This window comes from Molossus molossus, unplaced genomic scaffold (assembly GCF_014108415.1).
Source record: "Molossus molossus isolate mMolMol1 unplaced genomic scaffold, mMolMol1.p scaffold_m16_p_4, whole genome shotgun sequence".
Classification (NCBI taxonomy): domain Eukaryota; kingdom Metazoa; phylum Chordata; class Mammalia; order Chiroptera; family Molossidae; genus Molossus; species Molossus molossus.
In genome coordinates, this window is record NW_023425377.1 from 2,838,439 (window position 1) to 2,860,829 (window position 22,391).

A 22,391-nucleotide genomic window follows, 5' to 3' on the forward strand; every position below is an offset into this window, starting at 1 on the left:
GCTCTGACAGCCCCCTGCAAGCTCCTTCCAGCCTTAAAAATTCATCCGCAGACCCAGAAACTTCACTAACGACAGTCTCTCCTAAGGAAATAACTCTAAATATAGAAAAGCGCTCCCGCACAAGGGTTTGGGAGCAGCCTTCCTGGGAAGAGCGGCTAATTAGAGACAAGCTAATTGTGGGACAGCGGGTGGGCCTCAGGCGTGTGACGGCATCATCAGATGTGCCTCTGGAAGAACACGGCCAGACTTCCCTGGCGCGGGGCGGAGAGCAAGCCCCGCGCCGGATGAGCACAGCTACGCACGTTTTTTAAAAGCCTGAAACCAGGACTCAAAGGACGGGACCTAGACCCAGGCCGAGGTTCTGGGGCTGGAGAGGTCGGGCCGCCTTCCTTTCTCCTGGGTCCTTCTCCGAAGTTTTCGGGTGTCCAAGGATGAACACGGTGGAAACGCTGGCCTTTCGCTGAGCCGGTTGTGTTAACTCATTGGTGTGTAAAATGAATACAGCGCCTTTGTGTGAGTGTGTGCATGTGACACTCATGTGTGAACACATGTCAGTGGGAGATGGGGGTGCGGGAGTGTGTCCAAGACGCGGTGTGGATTAGATGGATGGGGTCTGCGTGAAGGGCGGTGTGTGTGAACGTGGGTGTGGACCCATGCTCGTGCTTGTGCGAATGGGTGGGACTGTGAACACACGTGACGTGAGCACACGCGTGAGCACGTGTGATGTGAGTGTGGGGCTGAGTGCCTGTGATGTGAAGGTCAGGCGTGTGCTCCAGTGTGAACGTGAGCGGACCTGTGAGGGCGCAGCTGTGGATGACATGGGGGTCCACGTGGGCGTGCACGCTGCCTGTGGGCGTGACCGACGGTGTCTGGGGGGCAGCAGTGGGGCGAGCTGCTGGGGCCAGGCCAGCCCTGCGGGTTCGGCTCGAGCCCAGCTCCCGCTGCCCCAGGAGCGGCCCTGGCACCCCGTCTACACGTGCTGTGCCCTCCACACCTGTCCATCCCCGCTGCCCCGGACGGGAGGCCCAGCGTGGCCCAGAGCAGCCCTGCTCCTGACCCCGCCGCGGCGACTCCTCCACACCGGAGCGGCCAGGGAGCCTGGGCTTCCGCTGAACACAAGCCCTGTAACAACCCTGATGCGGAGTCGCACAGAGGAGACCAGAGGAAGGGCCGGCCAGTCCCTGCCCGTCGCCTGTCCTGAAGTGGAGGGTGCTGGGCTCCCATGGGGAAGCAGAGCAAGAGGCATCAGGGCATTTTTGAGAGAAAGGCCCGTCTGAGAAGAGGGACTGGCCATTCCACAGAGGTGTCCCTGACCCCAGCCCAGACTGCAGCCCCTTCCCCTCCCCCAGGCCTGTCCCCTCCTGGGTGCCATTTACCTTGGCCTGGGACTCAGCTCAGGTGGGCATCCAGTACCTGGGAGGACCAGCCCTGCTCCGGTTCCCTCTTCCGCCAACTCCTGCCCCTGGGCCTGGGGTCCCAGCCAACTGTGGGGTCCAAGGGCCAGGCCACGGTCTGAGTCCTTGAAGGACCCTCCCTCTCCTTCCTCGGGGGTCAGGTGGGAGGCGTGTCCTCTGACAGACTGCCACTCACTTCGCTGTGTACTGTCTCGAAAGCAAAGGGCAAAACCCACTCTCGGCTCTGGCAGCAGATCTGACGGGAAAAGCGGAGGGGACGAGCCTCTGTGAAGCCGGCCGACTTCTGGCCTGGGCTCCGTGGCCAGACACCCCGGCCAGCAAACGAACCAACCAACTGCTGTGCGGCCCTGGGGAGGCGCATACAAACATCGAGTCAGTGTGGTGCACCCCTGAAGCTAAGACTGTATGAGCTATAATTAAAAGAGCTTGAAACTTACATGCATGTGTACGTAACCAACGGACACAGACAGTAGTGTGGGGAAGGCAGGAGGGGGTCAATGCGGGAAAAAGGAGGAACATCTGTAACACTTTCAACCATAAAGATAATTTTTTATAAAAAAGAGCTTTACACTCCAGAATAAAAATGTAAAAATTGTGCCCTGGCCGGTTTGGCTCAGCGGTTAGAGCGTCGGCCTGCGGTCCTGAGAGACCCGGGTTCGGTTCCCGCTAAGGGCGCGTACCTCGGTTGCAGTTTGTCCCCGGCCCTGGTTGGTCATGCGGGTGGCAGCCACTCGATGTGTCCCTTTCACATTGATGTTTCTCTCTCTGTTCCTCTCTCTCCCTCCCACTCTATCTGAACAAAAAATGGGAAAATGTCCTCGGGTAAGGATAAAAAAAAAAAAAAAAATTTTAAAATTGTAAGAAGTGTGGTGGGGATGCTATGGGATCCAGCCACCACGCTGTGAAGAAGCCCAACTATCGTACGAGACCACACACAGCGACGTGAGCCTGCCTGCCTTCAGCTGGCCACGGTCACCAGGCCCTATTCGTGCCCAAACTGCCATCAGGCCGCACCGAGCCTCTGTGCAGAGAGCAGCTTCAGGCCAGGCGGGCGTCCCTGCGCCCCACCCGCCAGCCCCACGCTGGCCCCCCACATGCTCACAGCCTCTGTTTCCCCAGCCGGCAAAGGCTGGCTCAGCAGCTGCCTGCGCCGGCCCTGGGCAGTGTCTGCGCCCCTCTCTGGGTCCCACACCCCCACCCAGGTACTCCTGATCCAGCCAAGCAAGGCCTCCATCCTCACCACGAGACTAGCAGTGGGTGACAGCCACTCTGCCACCCTTTGGGGCTGGGGACGGGGTCACTGGGGAAAGGCTGGTCGTGTCCCTACTGGAAGGACCACTCAGCTACCTGGTTTTCTAAATCAAGTCCACTTTATTTGAAACTTTTCACATGCCACAAATTTACATGAAAATACCCATTCAAAACGTAGTTTGAACACAAAACTCAGGAGTAGGCATTACCAGATGGGCACAGTCTTTCACTGAAGGGCAGGTGACACGTTCTTGTCATTTGGTGCCTGGTCACACACAAGCCATGGAGACCCCCAGCAGCTAACCCCACCCCCTAGAAACATGCCAGGCGCCACTGCTTCCACTCAGAGCTGCACTCAGATGACAGTGGTCAGAGGGACAGCTAGTGCCAGCGCTGGGAACGCCCCCGGGCTGCCACGGGCCGTGCACACGCCTGCCCGGAGCACAGCAGGGCAGCTCACCCCGATGGCCTGCGGAAGCCCCTGCACGTGGGGCGAGCACAGCAGCATCGCCCCCCTTGGACCCCCTGCCAGGCCCTGGCCTCAGCGCTGGGAGCAAGCGTGGTGGCGAGCAGCTCACGGTCACTGCGCCCCCAGGTCTGCCGGGGCCTGAGCAGAGCGCAGCAGGTGCCTCGACCCTGCGACACTAGCACAAACTCCACTTGGGTGGCTAAGGAGAGTTTACACTGGTAGGCCTGAGTCAGACCCACAGCTGGGTTTTTAACTTCTGTGGGTATTTGTTCCTCGTGCCCAGTAGACCTGGGGCACTTCTAACTAGAACCCTGGCCCCTCCCTCACAATCCTGTCCCCTTCCTGTCAAGAGGGGGACTCAGGTGAGGCCATGAGAACCACGGGCACCCACGTCCCATCCGCGTCTCCCTCACCTCGAGTCCTGTGGCTGAGCCCGCTGGAACCTGCTGCCAGCGGCCACACTTCACCCTCATGCACTAACTTACTTCTTTCTTACAAGGTCTCAGACAGTTTCAAATCCTAAAGGAGCCAATCCTAAGGGCGAAAGGCAGCACCACTGAGGACCGGAGGGTGGAACCCTCAGGACAGGGGCTGGTTGGCGTGGACCCGTGGGCACCGGCTGCGGGCCCTCCTGTGGCTCCACTCTCCACCCAGCCCTTCCGGCCCAGGACCCCTGGCCCACGAAGGGGGTGTGCCCCTGTGCCCCGACCAGCCGTCCCGCTCCGTGCACACATGGGTCCCCCGGAGGCCTGGCAGAGAAAGGACGCTGGAGCCTGCACTTCCCCGGTTCTTGGCCAGGCAGCCGAGAGGCAGGGAGAAGACCCTGGTTGCACGGAAGAGCGGAGAATCCTGGTCAGCCTCTTGGGCTTGGAGCAGAAACACACTGGCAGTGGGAACAAGCAAAGCCACCGAGAGCAGGGAAGGAGCGGCAGTCTGGCCCCTGGGAACACCTGCAGGCCTGTGTGGCAGTCAGGAGGGTAGCCTTGGGGGTGGGGCGGAGGTCTCTCTTTTAACAAAGGGACAAATGCCAGATCCCGCCTTCCTCATTCCCTCTCCCCTGTCACTCTCTCACACACACACCCCATACACACACGTGCATGTATGCAGACACTTGATCACACAGAGCTGTGCACACACACACCATGCACACACTTGAGCACACACACACCATGCACACACTTGAGCAGAGCTGTGCGCGCACACAAGTGTGCATGCACGCACATACTTGACCACACATACAGAGCTGTGCACACACACACACACCATGCACACTGAACAGCGGACTACACATACAGGTGGATGCAGACACAAGCACACGTGCCAGTGCTGACCAGGCCCTCTCAGCAGGCAGCATGTGGTCTGCTGCTTAACAGCCCAGCTCTGCCAATCAGGGACCAGTAGGGTGGGTTCTTTTCCCAGTGTAAAGTGCTGCAGAATGTAAACTGCAATTAGCCCTGGCTGATTTTGCTCAGTGGTTAGAGCATTGGCCCGTGGACCAATGAGTCACGGGTTCGATTCCAGCCAAGGGCACATACCTGGGTTGCAGTTCATTCCTGGCCCTGATTGGGGTCGTGTGGGAGGCAAACAGTTGATGTGTCCCTTTCACATTGATTTATCTCTCTTTCTCTCCTTCTCCCTCCCTCCCTCCCTCCCTCCCACTCTATCTGAAGATAAACAGAAAAATATCTTGGGTGAGGATTAAAAAAAATAAAAAATAAAAGAAATAAATTGCAATCAACACTGGTGCCAAACAGCACTTAGCAAAAAGCAGCACATTACTAACATCTGGCGAATGTCTTGGCGTGGGAGTGGCGGCAAGTCTGGCTTGAAGTAAAAGGATGGTTGCAGGGGACACTGAGAACACAGATCTCCCGCTTCCCGAGCAGCTCGCGCCCAGCCTCCAGGGAGCCGCCCCTCCCAGCAACCCTCGGGGTGAGCGACGCTGCTGGTAGAAGTGCTCGCTCAGGAGAACAGCCCGCCTGGCAAGACCTCGACAACACAACCGCAGCCTCTGGATCAACTCCTGGTGGGAAGGTCACTCTCGTGCCTGGACCCAGGGGCTCTGGATGAAAGGACACCCAGAGCCACCTGGGGCCGGGGCAGGGCCTGGCCCTCGGGGGTCCCAGAGACAGCCAGGCCACCTGCCTTCCTCCTGGGCTGCGTCCTATTCCTCCTGATCATCTTGCCTAGTGGTCTCTAGGTGCCACCTAAAAGAAATGCCCAGAAATTGGGGAGTGGGTGCTCCCACCACCTCTCAGACCTCCATCTGTAGCATGTGGTCCCACCTGGGTCCACAGCCCTGCCTGTCCGGTGGCCTCCGAGACCAGGAAGACAGGACCCGGCTGCAGCTCTCAGGCTGGGCCAGGTCTCGAAGGTGAAGGCTGCAGGTCTGGTGGGGGTGCTGTTGTAGGGCACTCCCTGGAGCAGGGGGCCCCCAGCTGCAACCCAGGACAGGCCCTGTGCTCCGGAGGAAACAACTGCCCTGTGCAGGAAAAGCAGGGGGAAGGAAGCAGAGTGCCCACTCGGTCAGGACAGGCAGAGCAGACCCGGGGCCGCCGGGCGGCCAGGGACCAGACAGGCTGAGCTCAGGGAGCAGCAGAGCACCGAGGTCTGTGTGCCCGGGGCCAGGACTACTTGCCTCCCGCAGCTGCCACCAGAGTCTTTGGACCCCTTGCCTGGCAGGCTGGGGCTGCTGAGCTGCTTGCCCTTCTGTCCCAGGGAAGGGCATCCAAAGACGCACGGGGCCAGGTCCCTAGTCCTTCAACAGCAGGTGAACAGCAGGATGCGCTACACGGAATGGGGGTGACTGTCACGGAGGAAGCAGTGGGAAGACAGCCGAGCTGAGGGCCAGGATGGGCAGCAGGAATGTGAGCAGGGCCTTGTGGGCTCTGCACCCCCAGCCCAGAGGGAGAGGGAGGTGGGGGAGTCAAGCCCAACGCAGGGAGCCACCTGACAATGCCCAGTGCTGGAGGGTCTCATGGTTGAGAAGGCAGAGGTGGCAGCTGGGCACAGGGCAGACCCTGCACACTCGGAGGTCAGCCCTCGTCTTTGGAATAGCTGCGCTGGGCTTATTAAAGTGCTACGTAAAGCTGTCTGAAACGGGGTGATCTGATCACTACTCCGGCCTTGAACGTCCTCTCAAGTTTTTCTAATGAAACCACATACATCTGTTTCCCCAGAAACACAGACCTCCCCGGGGAGCTGCAGTCTCCAACGCTGAGTGCCAGCCGCCTGGGAGCCTTCCTCCGGGCCGCCAGCACCAGCCCTGCACCTGCCCGGCGTCATCGGGCTGGAAACGCACCGGGACGTGGCTGGTGAACGTGTCTTACCACAGAGCCCCTGCAGCCACACAGCCCGAGCGCCTCACCGTCCAGCTCCAGCGGACCTGCAGGAAGGCTCTCCTCCCAGGGTGCGCGTGGTCACCCCCAGCCCTGGGCCTCAGGCCACCCCTCCATGTAGCCTGGTGGCAGGTGACCAGGAACACATGAGCAGAGGGACACTCCCAGGGGCTGAAGTGAGGGGCCACACTGGGGCCACCCGGTGCTCTGGGGACCTGGTCAGAGCCCCACGGAGTCAGGCACCACAGTCCGTGCCTGTGAAAAAGTGCCCAGGGCCAGCCTGAGGCGCTGACCGCCAGCCCTTCTGTTCATCCTCCTCACACCATCACGACCCAACGTCCAACAGGCGACCAGTCCTCACGGGAGAAAGCAAGAGGAAGCATCGGAAGTCCCCGGGGGCCGGGGTGCAGGACGGCCAGGGAGAGGCCTCCCTTCCTCTCGTGACCACCCAGGGGTCCTGGTGTCTGGCAGGCAACCCGGGGGTTTGCAGACAGGCGGTGAGCATGGATGGCGGCCCAGGCAGGGCCCGAGGCCACACGCCGTCCGAGCAGTCCTGCTTCCTCGGCCACGAAACAAGAGCAGCAGGCGGGGAGGCGGCCACGGAAGGGGCTTGCCTGGCGCTAGCCATCCGTCACCACCACAGGTTCGGTGGCTCCTCGGCCACTCTGCTTTTAAATAAGGTGATCTCGTCCAGGTGCACCATGGGGACGTCCCGGATGACATCAGTCAGGCCCTTACGGAGCAGGGGGAAGATGACGACGTTCAGCGCGGGCCGCTCAGCCTGGAAACTGAACCAGAGGCAAGCTGTTAGCAGGGCCCAGGAGCGGCAGAGCTGCGGGCTCAAGCGGCTACCGACTCCCACTGCGGCGATGTGCCTGGGGGCCCTTCCCGCTGGGGCGGGAAGAGAGGTCCGAAGGGGCGGGGCACACAGAGAGCCTTGCTTATGGGGGGTTGTCACACTTCTGTCTGGGCAGAGAGGAGGCACCCATTGGGCGCCAGGCAGAGGAGCCAGATTGGGGCCAGCCTGTCCAAACAGCCCCTGCTTTCCTGGGCAGAGGGTGGCGGCTGTCCCGGGAAGGGGAGGGGCAACACAAGGAGTGGCAGAACCAAGGACAGCACCTGCAGGGGCCCAGAGAGAAGGGACAAGGGCCAGGCCCACAGGCCATCCTGGAGGGCACAGACTCCCAAGGCAGGCGGGCAGCAGACACTGGGAGGCAGGAGCCACCATCTGAATGTGTGACAAGCAACTGTCACAGCACCTCTCCAGGCTGCACCCACGGGGCCCCTCGGCGCAGGGGACAAAAGGCACAAGTGGACAATTTTCATGGAGCCTCAGCCAGGCCAGGCACTGTCCTAGGAGCCAACAGACATTCCTGACGCCTCCCCTACACTGCGCGCAGCTGGCTGGTCCCGGAGGCAGCGGGGCTGGGAACGTGATGCCCGGGCCAGTCCCTCAGCAGAGTGCCCCCTGCCCCGGTCAGGTTAGGACCGGCCCACATGCAGCAGCCAGAGACAAAACCTAGGGCCACCCAGAGCTCAAGAAGGGGGGCCCCCAGGAGCAAGACAGAAGACACCCAGACTCTCAGGTCTCAGCTGGCAAGAGGCGGGGACCAGTCACACAACAGGAAACCTGGGCATTTGCCAAAACTAGAGCAAGTCCCCCACGCGGTGCCTGCTGCAAGGAAGGGGGGAACCCCGGCCCAGCCTCCCCGGCCCAGCACTGGGTCAATGGCTTGTGCGGAGTGGACGCCAGGAAAGCACCCATAAAGCTGGATGTTTGGGCAATAACAATGCCGAGCAAACACGCCTCCAGTTCTGCGCACGGCGCTCGCTCGCGGGCAGCACTGTCTGACCGGGAACCTCACAGCAAGTCCCTGCCTGCACACCCGCTGCGCCGCGGACTGGGCTGGAAACAAAGCATCTCAGATGTGGGACCTGTGTGCAAAAGGCCTGCCTGCCTGCCTCCCCTCCTCCCAGGGCTGTAACAAGCTGTCAGTTTGCTGGAGGGGATGGATTTCTCGCAAACCCAGGAATGCAGGGCCGCAGGCTCCGCCCCCACGCGGCCCAGGGCGGCTCTGGGCGCTGCAGCTGTCCAGGTGGCCGCAATGGAGACTGCACAGAAGGGCGTGGGTGGAGGTGCCACCACCAGAATTAGACCCACTTCCCTCTGAAGCCTCTCCCTTCAGCTGGACCCTGATTACCCTGAACTGGGACAGACCTCCAGCGAGCACAGTGCTCTCTTCGTAAAGCCCATCCCTGGTCCTCGAGGAGCTGCCACACTCCCGGCTGGACCCTCACTGTCCCCACACAGAGGAGGCCCTGCAAGGAGTGAAGGCTGGAGTCGGTGACAAGAAAGTGGGGAGACGGCCAGTGCAGAGAAGGAAATCGCTCACCGCCCAGCGCAGGGTTGGGACTGGGCAGGGAGGCATCCTCTTGGCCGGGAGGGATGTGCGCGAACCACGTGCTACTCCATGTACTCTGCCGTGTGACTCACGTACATGCTACAATGTGCTTTCGTATGACTCAAACCCAGTTTAAGGAAACAGATTTGATGAGATAAAACAAAGTTCCTCGTTTAGAAGCCAGGCTGGGCTGGTTACTGCAGGCAGGACAGGTCACCCCTCAGGACCCTCCCCTGGCTGGGACTGATCACATCTCCAACAGCCTCTGGCCTGCAGTCACCAGGACAAAAGCCAGGCCTGTGAGCTGACAGGGTCGCCCCACAGAGCCTCCTAGTGCACACCCAAGCCCTTGCTCCGCCCGCAGGTTTGGGATGAGGGCCCTGGCCTCCCAGAACCATGCTCCCCAGGACCGCCACCTAGGGACCAGAGGCAAGGCCTACAGAGACCTTCACACAGGGCCTACCTTCGGCTTCTGAAACCAGCACCTTCAAGATCAGCGCCTGGCTCCCAAGGAGGCAGCAAGAAGTGACAGCCGAGGGGCAGAGGAGACCCTGAGGAGCAGGTCACTCAGGGGTCATGGCGATCTGGGCAGAATGCCTGCTCCTCAAGGAGGTCCAGGGCATTCACCAGCGCTTTCGGGGAGTCTGAGGAAAGTGGAGCCACCTCTGCATTTACCATGGCTGGAGGGGGTCCTGCTGAAGAGAACTCCTGCCCGCGGCCTTGAACGCAGACAAAGCGCAGTGACAGACTCGGCCACCCAGACGGCTGCTCAGGCTGCTCCAGGGAGCAGGAAGGGTTTCCTACCTAAGAAACACCTGTTGGGTTTGTTTCTTTGCCTGACAAAGTAGAAACAAAATTAAAGTTTACAACTTCTTCCCCCCTAAATAAAGATCTTTTTTTTTATCCTCACCCAAGGACATTTTCCCATTTTTTGTTCAGATAGAGTGGGTGGGAGAGAGAGAGAAACATCGACGTGAAAGGGACACTTCGAGTGGCTGCCACCCACACAACCAACCAGGGCCGGGGACAAACTGCAGCCGAGGTACGTGCCCTTAACGGGAACTGAACCTGGGTCTCTCTGGACCACGGGCCGACACTCTAACCACTGAGCAACACCGGCCAGGGCGGAATAAAGATCTTACAGAAAAGCTGAAGTGATAAGACATTTTCTCAGTCACTGGTGCTGAAACAACCAGGTTCCAGAAGCCCCAGGCGATGGCGGCCGAGCAGGAACGCCCACTGAGGCTCACTGAAGGTGGCGCTGCAGGGAGACCCCAGCCCACCCGGAGCTGCCCAGACCCCTCTGCCCAGTCGGCCTCACGCAGGAAGGACCGGGGTCAGAAGGCCCAGTCAGCGGTCACCGACAGTGCTCAGGCCCCTACTCTGAGGGACAAGAGGGCAGGCCCTGGGCCCTGGAGCCAGGAGCGTGAGTCAAAGGCTCCAGGCCTGGAGAGGCCTGATGGACAACCGTGCCTTCTGCACAGCTAGAGTACAGGGGAGTCGGTTAGGGTGTCCCCAGTGCTTCTCTGGGGCAACAATAAACATTTCACAAATCCTCCCAGAAACCCTTCATGCACATGAAGGCAAAAAACCTTGGTTTCTGAACACCCCTGTTTTCCCAACGAGACACCTCCTTCGAGGTCTGACCGCACCATCACCCTCCCTTCCCCGTCACAGCTGCCGGCTCTTGGCTCGCGCTCAGTCCTCAGCTGACGCGGACAGCGCTGCCATGGAGAGCCGGCGGACGAGCCGTCTGCAGAACCAGCCGTGCGGTGGGGACGTGTGGGTCAGACCTGCTGCCAGCTCGGCCTCCACACAGAAGGCCACCTGCCCAGGCGACAGGGCCTGTCCCCTCTCCACCAACACGCGTGGTCTTCGCTAGGTGGGGCTGCTGACCTCACACTGAAGGACAATGTGTGCTCTGAGTGTCACAGACCAGCATCCACACTGAGAGACACCAGCCCGTGACGCCACCCACTGTCCCGAGGGCCCACCTCAGCTCTGCCAGCGCGGACCAGCACCCACACTGAGAGACACCAGCCCGTGACCCCACCCACTGTCCCGAGGGCCCACCTCAGCTCTGCCAGCGCAGACCAGCACCCACACTGAGAGACACCAGCCCGTGACGCCACCCACTGTCCCGAGGGCCCACCTCAGCTCTGCCAGCGCAGACCAGCACCCACACTGAGAGACACCAGCCCGTGACCCCACGCACTGTCCCGAGGGCCCACCTCAGCTCTGCCAGCGCGGACCAGCACCTGCTTTTGCATTTCCCGGGAACAGAGTGTAGTTGGAGTTGTTTTTCTTTCAGGAGAGGCTGTTTTCTCCTGGGTCTAAGGGTCACCTGCAGCCCTGCCCAGTGCCCTCGGGCTCTGTGCCTATTGGTCCTCACTGAGGTGTAGGCTGCCGATGGAATCAGACCTTTGCCTGTGATGTGACTTGCCGGTTTTTCTTAGTTTTTCATTTTTTATAAACAAGTTTTTAAAAATGTTTTCATTGATTTTTTTGGAGAGAGAAATAGAAACATCGATGTGAGAGAGAAACATTGATCGACTGCCTCCTGCACGCCCCCTATCGGGGATGGAGCCCGCAACCCAGGCATGTGCCTGAACAGGAAATCAAACAGGGACCACTCAGTCCATGGAATGATGCTCAACCCACTGAGCCACATCAGCTAGGCATAAACGACTTTTAAAAACACGTAGCTAGCCCTGGCCGGTCTGGCTCAGCAGTTGGAGCGTCGGCCTACGGTCCAGAGAGACCCGTGTTCGGTTCCCGCTAAGGGCACGTACCTCGGTTGCAGATTGTCCCCGGCCCTGGTTGGATTGTGCGGGTGGCAGCCGCTCGATGTGTCCCTTCACGTCAATGTTTCTCTCTCTCTCTCTCCCCCCCATCACTCTATCTCAACAAAAAATAGAAAAATGTCCTCAGGTGAGTATTAAAAAAAAATTTAATAATAAATAAAAGTAAAAAAAAACATGCAGGTATTCAATTTACTCATAGAAATATAGTATATTAAAATACAGTAAGTGTCCATCAACAGATGAATGGACAAAAAAATTGGTCTTTCCCTACAATGAAATAGTCAACCAGAAAAAGGAAAGTCTGACACAGGCTGTAACATGGGCGGACCTTGCGGACGGTGCGCTGAGTGAAACAAGCCAATCACACAAGGACAAACACCATGTGACTCCTCTCCTTTGAGGTCAACAGAGGAGTCAGGTCCGTAGACACAGGAGAAAGGTGGACAGCAGAGCTGGGGGAAGAGATGGGAAGTACTGTGTAATATACACGGAGTTTCTTGTAGGGACAATGAGGTTTTGGGTGTGGACAGTGGTGGTGGGGTACCCAGCATTTAACGCCACTAAACTGCATACTTACGAATGGTTAGCATGATAAATATTATGTTACAGGTAATTTACCACAATAAAAATTTGAAAAGAAGAGCAGAACCTGCCTGCAGAGACACGGAGGAAGACAGGGTCCTTGGCGTTCCCGAGAAAGGAGGCTGCAGCCACCCCGGAGCCCTCGGGCTGACAGGTGACAGCATCAGGAAAAACCAGGCCTGTGGAAGCTGGCACCAGGAATGCCACCACGTTCAGTGCAGCACATCCTCACTTCAGACGGCTCTAACCAGACAGAGAAGGGTCAGGGCACAGCCCCCTCTGCCACTGCAACAGGCACTGTGAATCAAGGCGGGACGGTGGAGGGTGGTGGGACAGCCAGCCACTTACTCGCGGGATGGCCTCGGCAACCTCCAAACCTCACAACGCTGGGCTGCATCATCTACACAGTGGAGAAGGCACTACCACCATGCAACTGTCAGGGACAGAGTCAGTGCTGATGCCACCACCAGAAGGTTACAGCAGTGCCAGGAGGCAGGGACAACGGCTGTGACTTTACAGACAAGAAACTCAGCTTGGAGGGAAGTGATTCAAAGTCACAGAGCCAGTAAAAGAGGCCAGCTGTGAGCCCAGGTCCTAGGATCTGAGGGCATAAGGTAGGTCTGACCTCAGCAGGATGCCACGGAGACCAAAGCTACCTGTTGTCACTCTGTGTAGGAAACCAAAAGAGAACCTGAGTGCTGACACTGCCCTCGGCCAACCCCAGGTGTCAGCAGGCCTCACAGGAAACTCGAAGGAGTGGGAGAATCAAAGGAAATCGCAAAAACTGAGATGCCCTCGAAAGGGTGCTCCCCACCCAGTACGACATCAGGGGAAAGGGGAGAGCGCGGCACGGAGAGGGAACCAGAGGGCGATCCCGACAGAGGGCGCTCGGCCCATCCTCACTCCTCCAGGGCCCAGATGGCCCTCGGTGTGCTGGCAGTAGCAGGAGGGCTACGTGTTATTAATGTGACTGGGACAGGACTCAGGGCTTCTAGGAGAGACAGGAAATGAAACAGAGGCAGGTTCTGTCACTGGGCAGGATGTCCCTGGAGGCAAACATCCCAACCCAGGGAACGTGGGATGCAGAGCCTCCCCGACCCACAAGGAGTCGCTGCTCTTCAGGGCACTGTCCCAAACTCTAACTCAGACCAGTTGCTAGGGCCTCCAGAAGGGCCTGAAGGGGAGAAGATGCAGAAGGCCGATCCAAAACCTAGTGGAGGCTGGCTACCACAGGAAGTCAGACAAAGGTTCCAAGTTCGAAGAGCACAGCCTAGACACGGAGGATAGAGAATGAACGCTGGTCAGGGTGCGGCACTCAGGGCTGGACACACACCTCCCACCGTTACGACGACCTCCCGGCCTGTCTCAAGCTAGCTTGCAATTGAGGAAGCAGCCACCTGAGGCCAGAGCTTCCGAGAGGCAGGGACCCAAAACCAGGTCCCAGCAGGGCTGGAGCAGCAGGTCCTGGTGCTAAACTTGCAAAGGCCTGGCAATAAGAAGTGACTGTGGATGACCACCCACTGAGATGCTGAGACTGGCCACATGTGAAGAGGTGACACTTCCCCCAGCGACAGCACTGCAGACATGACCAGCCCTGCTTATCACGGGTACAGGCTACACTTCAACACCAGGCAGGTGAGCGGGCAGGTGACACACCAGGTGTTTCCTCCTGCTCAATAATTCTGAGCTTGAGGCAGGGAAAGGGTTGAGAAAAAAGATAAGCATAAGAAGAAGTGACAGCAAAGTCCAGCTTCTTGCTTTTCTGTTCTCCATTTGGTGACCAGCAGGCCTGGAGCAGACAAACCAGCAGCTCTGGGGCCCAGCCCTGGTTCCTGGGAGCCATGGCACCATCTGCTGGGCACTCACAGAAAAGCAGCAGGGAACCTCACTGCCACATCAAAGGCCTTAAGGGCAGGGCAGCAGGAGGGCCAGACCTGAAAGTGGCAGGTAGGCCAGCAGGTCCCCTCTGAGCAGACAGCTGCCTGGACCGCCCTGTCTCCCAGCCAGGAAAGGCCTCTCTGGATGGCCCAGATCCATGGCGAGGGCCACACAGCAGAGAATTATGGGCCACAGAGGCCACCAGGAAGATGTACACCAAGAAGCCTCTCCCATCTGTCTCTGGGGCTGGAGGAGAAAGGCAGACTTGAACACAGTCCTGCTGAACGCAGAAGATTCTGTAGCCTGTGAACCTCCATCAGGATGTGGGGGGGCAGGGGGGCAGGGGAGCAGGGGACAGTTGCACACAGCAGCTTAGCACGGCCCCTGGAGGGTGTGGGTGCCCTTCTCCCCTCCATTTTTCCACTGCTAGGGTCCTGGCTGCACTGTTCGCTCACCTCGCGGAGCCTCGGTTTCCCCATCTGTACACGGGGGCTAATGGGACGTATCTCACAGGGCTTCCGTGAGGTCTGAACAAGAGAGGCGGTACACAGTACCCGCACGGACAGGTGCTTGGTGAAGAGGAGCCAGCCAGGCCCCGGAATCCAATGACTTCTAGAGGAGCACGCGGGGCCCACAGAACCGGCAACACGCTCACCGCCACAAAGAAGGCTACCTCTGCCCCCTCCAGCAGGCAGAGAGCAGGTGGAGAGGGGCAGTGCTGTGCAGAGCAGCTGCACCCCAGCTCCTGAAGCCCTCACACTGTGCACTGCCCAGCCTGTACCGCAGCCAGCCCTCTGACAAGTGAGCACCCCAGCTGGCATCAACTCCACATCCCAGAACAAGGATGCCCAGGTGAGGGGACTCCGTGAGCAGTGGGCGTGCCCTGCACCACCCGGCCCCTCCGGTTCCACAGCCAGAGAACCAGTCTGAGGTGCAGGAAGTCACTGATCAGAGGTGGCTCTGGCTGGCCATTGACCCTAGCAATCCCCTCATGACAGGTGCCAAACAGCATTTGGAAAGATCATCTGGGCCCTGGCCGGTATGGCTCAGCAGTTAGAGCGTCGGCCCGAGAACCAAGGGGTCATGGGTTCAATTCTCAGTCAAGGGCACGTACCTGGGTTGCAGGTTCAATCCCCGGCGCTGATCAGGGTCGTGCAGAGGCAACCAGTCGATGTGTCGCTCTCACATGGATGTTTGTCTCTCTTTCCCCCTCCCTCCATGATTTAGCATTAAATTAACAAATAAGACGAGGAAACCACCTGAGCGCTCCATTCCAGCCTGCGGGTTGCTGTGACCTCCACTTGGTGGAACTGCGGGGAGCTGTCACTTCAAAAGAGCTTGATACATAGTCTAAATTTTTAGAAATATTATCAACACATATTATTTTTATAACCAAAGAGGGGAAACTGTAGCCAGGATTTCTCCTGGGAAAGTCGGTGGCAAACTGCAGACAGCAGACCACATGCGGTCTTGCCCATGGGGCCACTGATCCTGGAGCCTGGCTAATGGCTCTTCTCAGACATCTGAGAACATCTGGGCCGCCTCCCTGTCATCTCCCCCACCAGCGGGGACACAGCTGAAGGAGGAGCTTGGACCCTCCCAGCCATGCTGAAGTGAGGGTATCCACCATCAACCCTCTATCAGGGGCACTGTGCATTTCCTCAGGAGTGGTCTCTGAATGCTTCACCCCCCAAACAAGTTCTGCTCCAGTCAAGTTCTCCGGGAAGCATTCCTCCTGACCTGTATTCAATTCCGGGTGCTCATCTAAGTCCCAGCTCCAACTCCAGGAAGGCCACCCTCCCTAGGGGAAGCTGGGTCCCAGACACCTTTCACAAAGTCCCCGACAGGGCTGGAAGGGAAATTCGGCCCGCAGAGGGCATGGAGGGGAAAAGCAGCCCCAGGGAGGAGAGTTGTTTTTATATCCACCAGCTTTACCCACCGCCATCCAGGTAAACACTGCTACTAAACCTAAACAAAGTGCAGAGACTCGAAAATTTTAGTTCAAAGATCTTTGCGTCAATTCATAGAAACAGAAAGTGGAATAAGGGGTCGCAGGACTGGGAGGGGACGGGGAGCTCGTGTTTCATGGGGACAGGGTCTCAGCTGGGAAGATGAGAACGGTCCGTGGGTGGGCGGTGGTGACAGTCACACAACAGTGTGAATGTGTTCTGCCCCTGAACTGAGCACCTGAAAACAGGTAAAACGGTCAATCTTGTTATACATATTTCACCACCATATAAAAAGAACGAACTGGTAAGGAGTGGTTTCCAAGATATACATTAAGTGGAAAAGCAAGGCATGCATGAGAAGTGGGTAGGAGAAAAGACGCATGTACATGCTCCTCTGTGCAAACGACACACAGAGAGGATGAACGAGACTGGTGGGACTGGTGACGGGGGTGGGGTGGGGAGGGGGAATGGGGGGAGAGCCAAGGGCCGACTTCTCCAAGCACCCCTTTTAGAGCTGACTCGGAACCACAGGAAGACTTCACACACCAAAACACAGAGAAACAAACCAAACAGGATACGGGTGAATGTGAAGCAGGTTGCCCAGTGGCAACGCAGACCCTGACTGCATTCCAGAGGAGTGACGTGACCACACTGGAGAGGCGGGAGGCAAGAACAGCCCTGAGAACATGGGAAAGCGGTATTTTGACTGGAGACTGAGGCCCAGACAGAAAATGGCACAAACATCTTCCAGGGTTGTCTCTCAGCACAGTGAGCTAGCAGTTCTGAAACGGCCTCACACGCCCACTAGGGCTAAACAAACCAGCAAATAAACTGAATGACAAGGGCCAGGCTCTTTGCTGTTGGAGGAGGTCACAAGTCAGGAAGGGGTAAACTATGAGGAATCCTGTGATGCTGGTTGGAATCGAAGATGTCAGTATGAACTCGCTTTCAATATAAATGCACATGGACAGTATGGAAATAAATATATGTGCGGTACGTCGATCAATTTACTACTCTGTCCAGGAGAGGGCCTAGAGGCGATGACACCCCAGTAGCAATGAACACACCTAAAGCCCCTCTCTTGGTTTCTAAATACTCCTCTCCCATACAAGGAACCAGGTTTCCTTGGAGAACTGTTCAGTTCCAGGGCTGGGGCAGGGAAAATACCAGACGAGCCTGGAATGTCCTGTAGTGACAGAAAGTGCACAGCAAAGAAAGGGGCACGTTGCAAGGGCACAGGCCCCAATCTGAGAGGACAGCCCACAGCCACATCTGGAACGACTGGCCTGAAACCCACTAAAGATCAAGATCCACGACGCAAGGAAATATGTGAACGAATGAATAAGTCAGTGGGAGAAGGGACAGGTCTCCCTCACAGCAGAGTTCCTGTTGTCACGCAGAAGGAATGAAGGAAACGAAACCATCGCTGGGCGAACGTCCAAGTGTTAGCTGTCACCAGATCCCTGGTGGGGTAAGAGTGGTGGGCGGTCTGACGGGAAACAGCACCGGACTCTTGATGTGTCTCCCACAAGATGTTTCTCAGTCAGAAGGGAACAACAGTGCCTTCACAGCAGGAGGGCTGGCAGACACTACCCAGTGGTCAAGGTTAACCTCAGCAGTGATAAGACACGAGAACACCACGTGTCCCTGAAATGCTACAGTGAGAAGGACACAGCATCACCTTCTGGCCAAAAGACATCAGACAAACCCAAACTGATGGACACTCTGCCAAATACCTCGCCAGTGCTCTTCAAAAGTGTCAAGGTCATGAAAGACCAGGCCAGACTGAGGACAATCACAGACTGGAAACTAAGGAGACGTGGCAGCTGAGCCTGACGAGGGTTCTGCATGGAGTCCTGAAACAGGAGGGTCAGTGGGGAAACTGAGGCAATTCTGCACTGTTCACCCGGTCTGATGATGGCACTATGGGAACTCAGGAGGTGACATTACAGGAAGCTGCAGGACGACAAGAATACTTCTGCCCTCAGGGGTGAGGGGCTTCAACTCTGGAAATTAACACGTGGCAGAGAGAATGCCCAGGGAGATGAGGTCCTGGTGTGAATGGAAATCAACCCTTGGTTCTCACCCCATCTCTGCCCTGTGATTTTGTTTTGTTGTTTTTGTTAATGTTTTTATTGACTTTTTTTAAGAGAGAGAGGAAGGGAGAGATAGAAACATTGATGTGAGAGAAACATTGAGCAGTTGCCTCCTGCACACACCTACAACCAAGGATCGAGCCTGCAACCCGGGCATGTGCCCTGACTGGGAATCTCAACACTCAATCCATTGAGCCACACCAGCCGGGCTGCCCAATGGTATTTAATTCCAGAAAATAATTGTGGGGCATCATTCAATGGAGCCTGAGGGAGGGACAGCAACCAGGCCCCTTCGGGAGGGTGGCTGGGATGGAGCTGCTGCCCAGGCCTCCTGGCACCAGCAGCCCCGCCTGACCACGCCCACTCACCTGCGGAGGAGAGTCTGCTGTAGGCTCTTGCAGGTGGCGAGGGACTCCCCAGTGAACATGTGGCACACGACGACTTGCAGGCAGCGGGCCATGAAGGCCAGCACAGCCTCGGGCTGCAGGGTGCCGCTGCGGGAGACCAGGCACAGGCGCTGCAGCGCGGAGCACTGGCTCAGGGCCTGGAAGAACTGGGCGTTGGCGCTGAAGTAGGGCTGCTCCAGCCTGCAGAGAGAGGGCAGTGTCAGTCCCGCAGGAGGGCCTGCCGCGTGCTGCTGGCACTGGGGACAGGGCCTCCTGGTCTAGGGCCCCCGAGCAGTAGGGACCCAGCCCTCTTTAACAAGTAACCAGACCCTGACACCAGGCACAGGACAGTGCTGGCCAGGCTGCAGCCCCACTTGTGGGGATACTGCTGCAGGCTGGGGTGACACTGTTCTCTTCCCTCCACATTCAGAGTGTTCCCCAAGGCCAGCCAAGCAAATCCATTTGGCCGCCCGACTCTCCAAGGCCCAGGTGCTGTGGAAATCACTCACTGTGAAAACACTGTGTCACACCTGGGACCATGTCTCTCTGGGCCATGGCCCTGCCCACAGAGCAAACACATCCCTGGGTGGGCCAGGGCAAGACCTCCATTGGCATGTAACACCCGAAAGGTTGTAAACTGATGAGGCCAGGTTGGTGGCCCTGAAAGGTGGTCTGCAGCTGTGAGCTCTCATCATAAAAGGAGAGAAGCTGCCAGTATGAGCAGGAAATGCCCAGTCCCACCCCCAGAGGGTCCCTGTCCAGGCCTCCCCAAGTCCCCAGGTGGAAGGTGAGCTCCAGTGCTCTGAGCACAGTGACACAGTGAGAGAAGCTGACCCAACCGGGATGCAGGTTAGGAAGGAGCAGTCAGCAGGCGCCCCTCCAGTCCCAAACCCCAAAGAAGGCTGCACAGGCCTCGCACTAGTCTCCGTCACCCTCACACCCAGGGACACTGAGTCACATGACAGGCCAGGGTTTTCTTTTGTTTTTTTATCCCCACCCGAGGACATTTTTTTTTGCATTTGTCTTCAGATAGAGCAGGAGGGAGAGAGGAAGAGAGAGAGAGAGGGAAACATCGATGTGAGAGACACATCGAGTGGCCACCACCCACACGACCCCAACTGGGGCCAGGGACAAACCACAACCGAGGTGCGTGCCCTTAGCAGGAACTGAACCGAAACTCTCTGGTCCACGGGCCGACACGCTCACCACTGAGCCAAACCGGCCAGGGGCAGGCCAGGGGTTTTGAAGTCAGGTCTGGGAGCCCCACAGGAGCTCCTGCACTGAGCCGCCCTGTCTGGGAGCCACCAGGAACTGAAACGCGGCCAGTGAGACTGGGCCTCAACTTTGTTTTACTAAAATGTGAGCAGAAATACTAGTGAGCTCCTGTGCTAAGACTGGAGGAGGGAAATGTGGGTCCTTCTGGCTGCAATTTGGAAAAACCTGACCGTTCCCTCCCTGCCGTCGTTCCCAGTGCGCAGGAAGGAGGCCCTCAGCGGGCTGTCTGGGCGTGGGCACCAGGTAAAGAACTGCCCCGGCGGCCACAGCCGTCAGTGAGATGTCACACGGAGCACAAGCCTGTCCCTGGACTCCACTGACTGAATTTCATCCTAAAAAACCTGGGAATTCGAAGTCATGAGTGGAGAGCAGCCTGTGAGACGCAAACTCACCAACAGGGTAAGGCAGCAGTCGAGGTGCAGAGAGCGGAGGCTAAGCAGGTGTGTTCCCACTATGGCCGTGAATTTTTCCTCAAGAAAATGCCTGAACACACTACTTAGTTCTTTCAAAAACAAATTTTGAAAAATCCCTCAGGCAAGCATTTCTTTGCAGAGCTTAGAGTGGGACCCCTGGAGGGGCCAACATCCAGTATCGGGACTGCTGAGCTGCAAGTCACCTGACTGGAAGCTGCCCTGGAGCAGGGCTGGGTGGGGCCGGGCAGGCCAGGAGAGGGGTCAGGCCCCACCTGGTCACTAGATGGCGATGCAGATCTGCGTTATCCGCCAAGCCCGGGGCCAACCTCCTGGGTTACAGACCAAATAGGCAGAGAGCGAGGGAGCTGTATTGTGTACATACACACTTCAAATGTGTTTTCAGTCTGGCTGGTGTGGCTCAAGTGGTTGAGCGTCGACCCATGCACCAAGAGGTCACCAGTTTGATTCCTGGTCAGGGCACATGCCCGGGTTGTGGGGCCAATCCCCAGTGAGGGGCATGCAGGAGGCGGCCAATCGATGTTCTCTCATTGATGTTTCTCTCTCTCAATTAATAAAAAAAGTTTTAAATAACTAAATAAATGTATTTTCAACTAGCCAGCCACTTCCAGATTTCCCCACCTAGAAGGAAGCACCTGTCACAGGTGTTCCGGGTGGGGCAGGCCTGGTGGGAGTGTCCTGTCCACTCCATTGTCAGGGCAGGTGGGGCTGGTATGTCCAAACCTTCCCCCATCTCCTGGGTGGGCCAGCAGAGTGAACCTGATAGGTAGCCTACGGGATCTGTGGTCTGGGCAGAGGATGAGGAAAAGGTACTCCCGTGACTGGCTTTGCCTTGGGGCCCTGCAGCCCTTCTCCCCCCTCCTAGCCACGCCCCACCTCCCAACCAGTAAGGATCTGCCCTCCGACCCTACTCCTGGACTCTGCTCTGTGGACAAAGACAGAGCTCAGGCCTCCACCTCTCATCTGCCCACCCACCTCAGGCCCCAGCAATACCCAGGCTCTAGGGTGATCGTGGGACAGCCTCCAGGGCCTGGCTCCCAAAGGCTCTCTCACTTCTGCCCAGATGCTTCCCTGATTCCGGGTCACAGGCAGCCTACGGGGACTCAGGGTAATGCTCCCTGTCCCTCCTCCCTCCTCCACAAGGCAGGGCTTAATCAGTCTCAGGAAAGAAGATGCCCTTCGCCCTGGCCAGTTTGGCTCAGCGGTTAGAGCATCGGCCTGCGGTCCAGAAACCCAGGTTCAGTTCCCGCTAAGGGCACGTACCTCGGTTGCAGTTTGTCCCCGGCCCTGGTTGGTCATGTGGGTGGCAGCCATTTGATGTGTCCCTTTCATGTCGATGTTTCTCTCTCTCCCTCCCACTCTATCTGAACAAAACATGGAAAAATGTCCCTGGGTGAGGATAAAAAAAAAATTAAAAAATAAAAAAAGATGCCCTTCTCTGTCCAACTTGTAAACCTCTCCCTGCTGAGGTGTGCCACAAATCCAGAGCCGGCAAGGCCCCAGCAGAACATGTTCCCACGCCACCTCCCCACAGAAGCAGCCCTGCTGCACGGAAGCAGCCCCCAGCCCGGGGCCCCACCTCGCACAAGCTCAGATTCATGGGCCCACTGGTGGGGACAGCGGCGGCAGCGGCCTGGGATCCCGAGGGCTGCCATCTCAGAATACCCGCTGGGACGCGCAGGAGCTGCCTCATGCCAGTCTCTGCTGAGCACGGAGCACCATCTCCTCCTCCGGCTCCTGCCCACATGGCAGGCACCACCTGCTCCTCTCACTCCAGCCTCTTCGCAGAAGGCAGGGATCCAGAGGGATGGGGCCACTTGGCCGCATGGAGGAAAAACTGGTGTTTGTTCTGAACAGGCAGTACCCAGTCCTGGTCGGACGGGGTTCTCAGTACCGCGTGCACAGAGAGGCCATTATGAGCTATGGTCAGGTTCTCAGGCAGCCTACAAAACCCATCTATCTGAGTCCTGCCGGCCTCTCCAGCCACATGTCGCGTATACAACTCTGTTCCTGGGGAAGACTTCGGCCACAGGGATCGTATCCCAGAGTGGGAAGCCACCCAGTGAGCACTAAATGTGCTGCGTTACCCTGTTCAATGCCCAATGGTCCATGAGG

At 57.9% G+C, this 22,391-nt stretch overlaps 1 protein-coding gene across 3 annotated transcripts in view; it reads right to left on the reverse strand.

Annotated features, from left to right (window-relative positions):
- Positions 1-4,832: 4,832 nt before the first annotated feature.
- Positions 4,833-22,391, reverse strand: part of FBXL18 (F-box and leucine rich repeat protein 18) — a 31,886-nt gene continuing 14,327 nt past the window's right edge. For 2 of the 3 annotated variants that reach the window (XM_036240721.1, XM_036240722.1), the window contains 2 exons: positions 18,553-18,771; positions 4,833-7,261 (listed from right to left, as the gene is read on the reverse strand). In XM_036240721.1, coding sequence (XP_036096614.1) covers positions 7,105-7,261; positions 18,553-18,771 — 376 coding nt within the window. In that variant the 3' untranslated portion in view covers positions 4,833-7,104. Of the gene's footprint in view, positions 7,262-12,367; positions 12,559-18,552; positions 18,772-22,391 lie in introns of those variants that run through there. The other variant, XM_036240723.1, reaches the window with a different exon arrangement.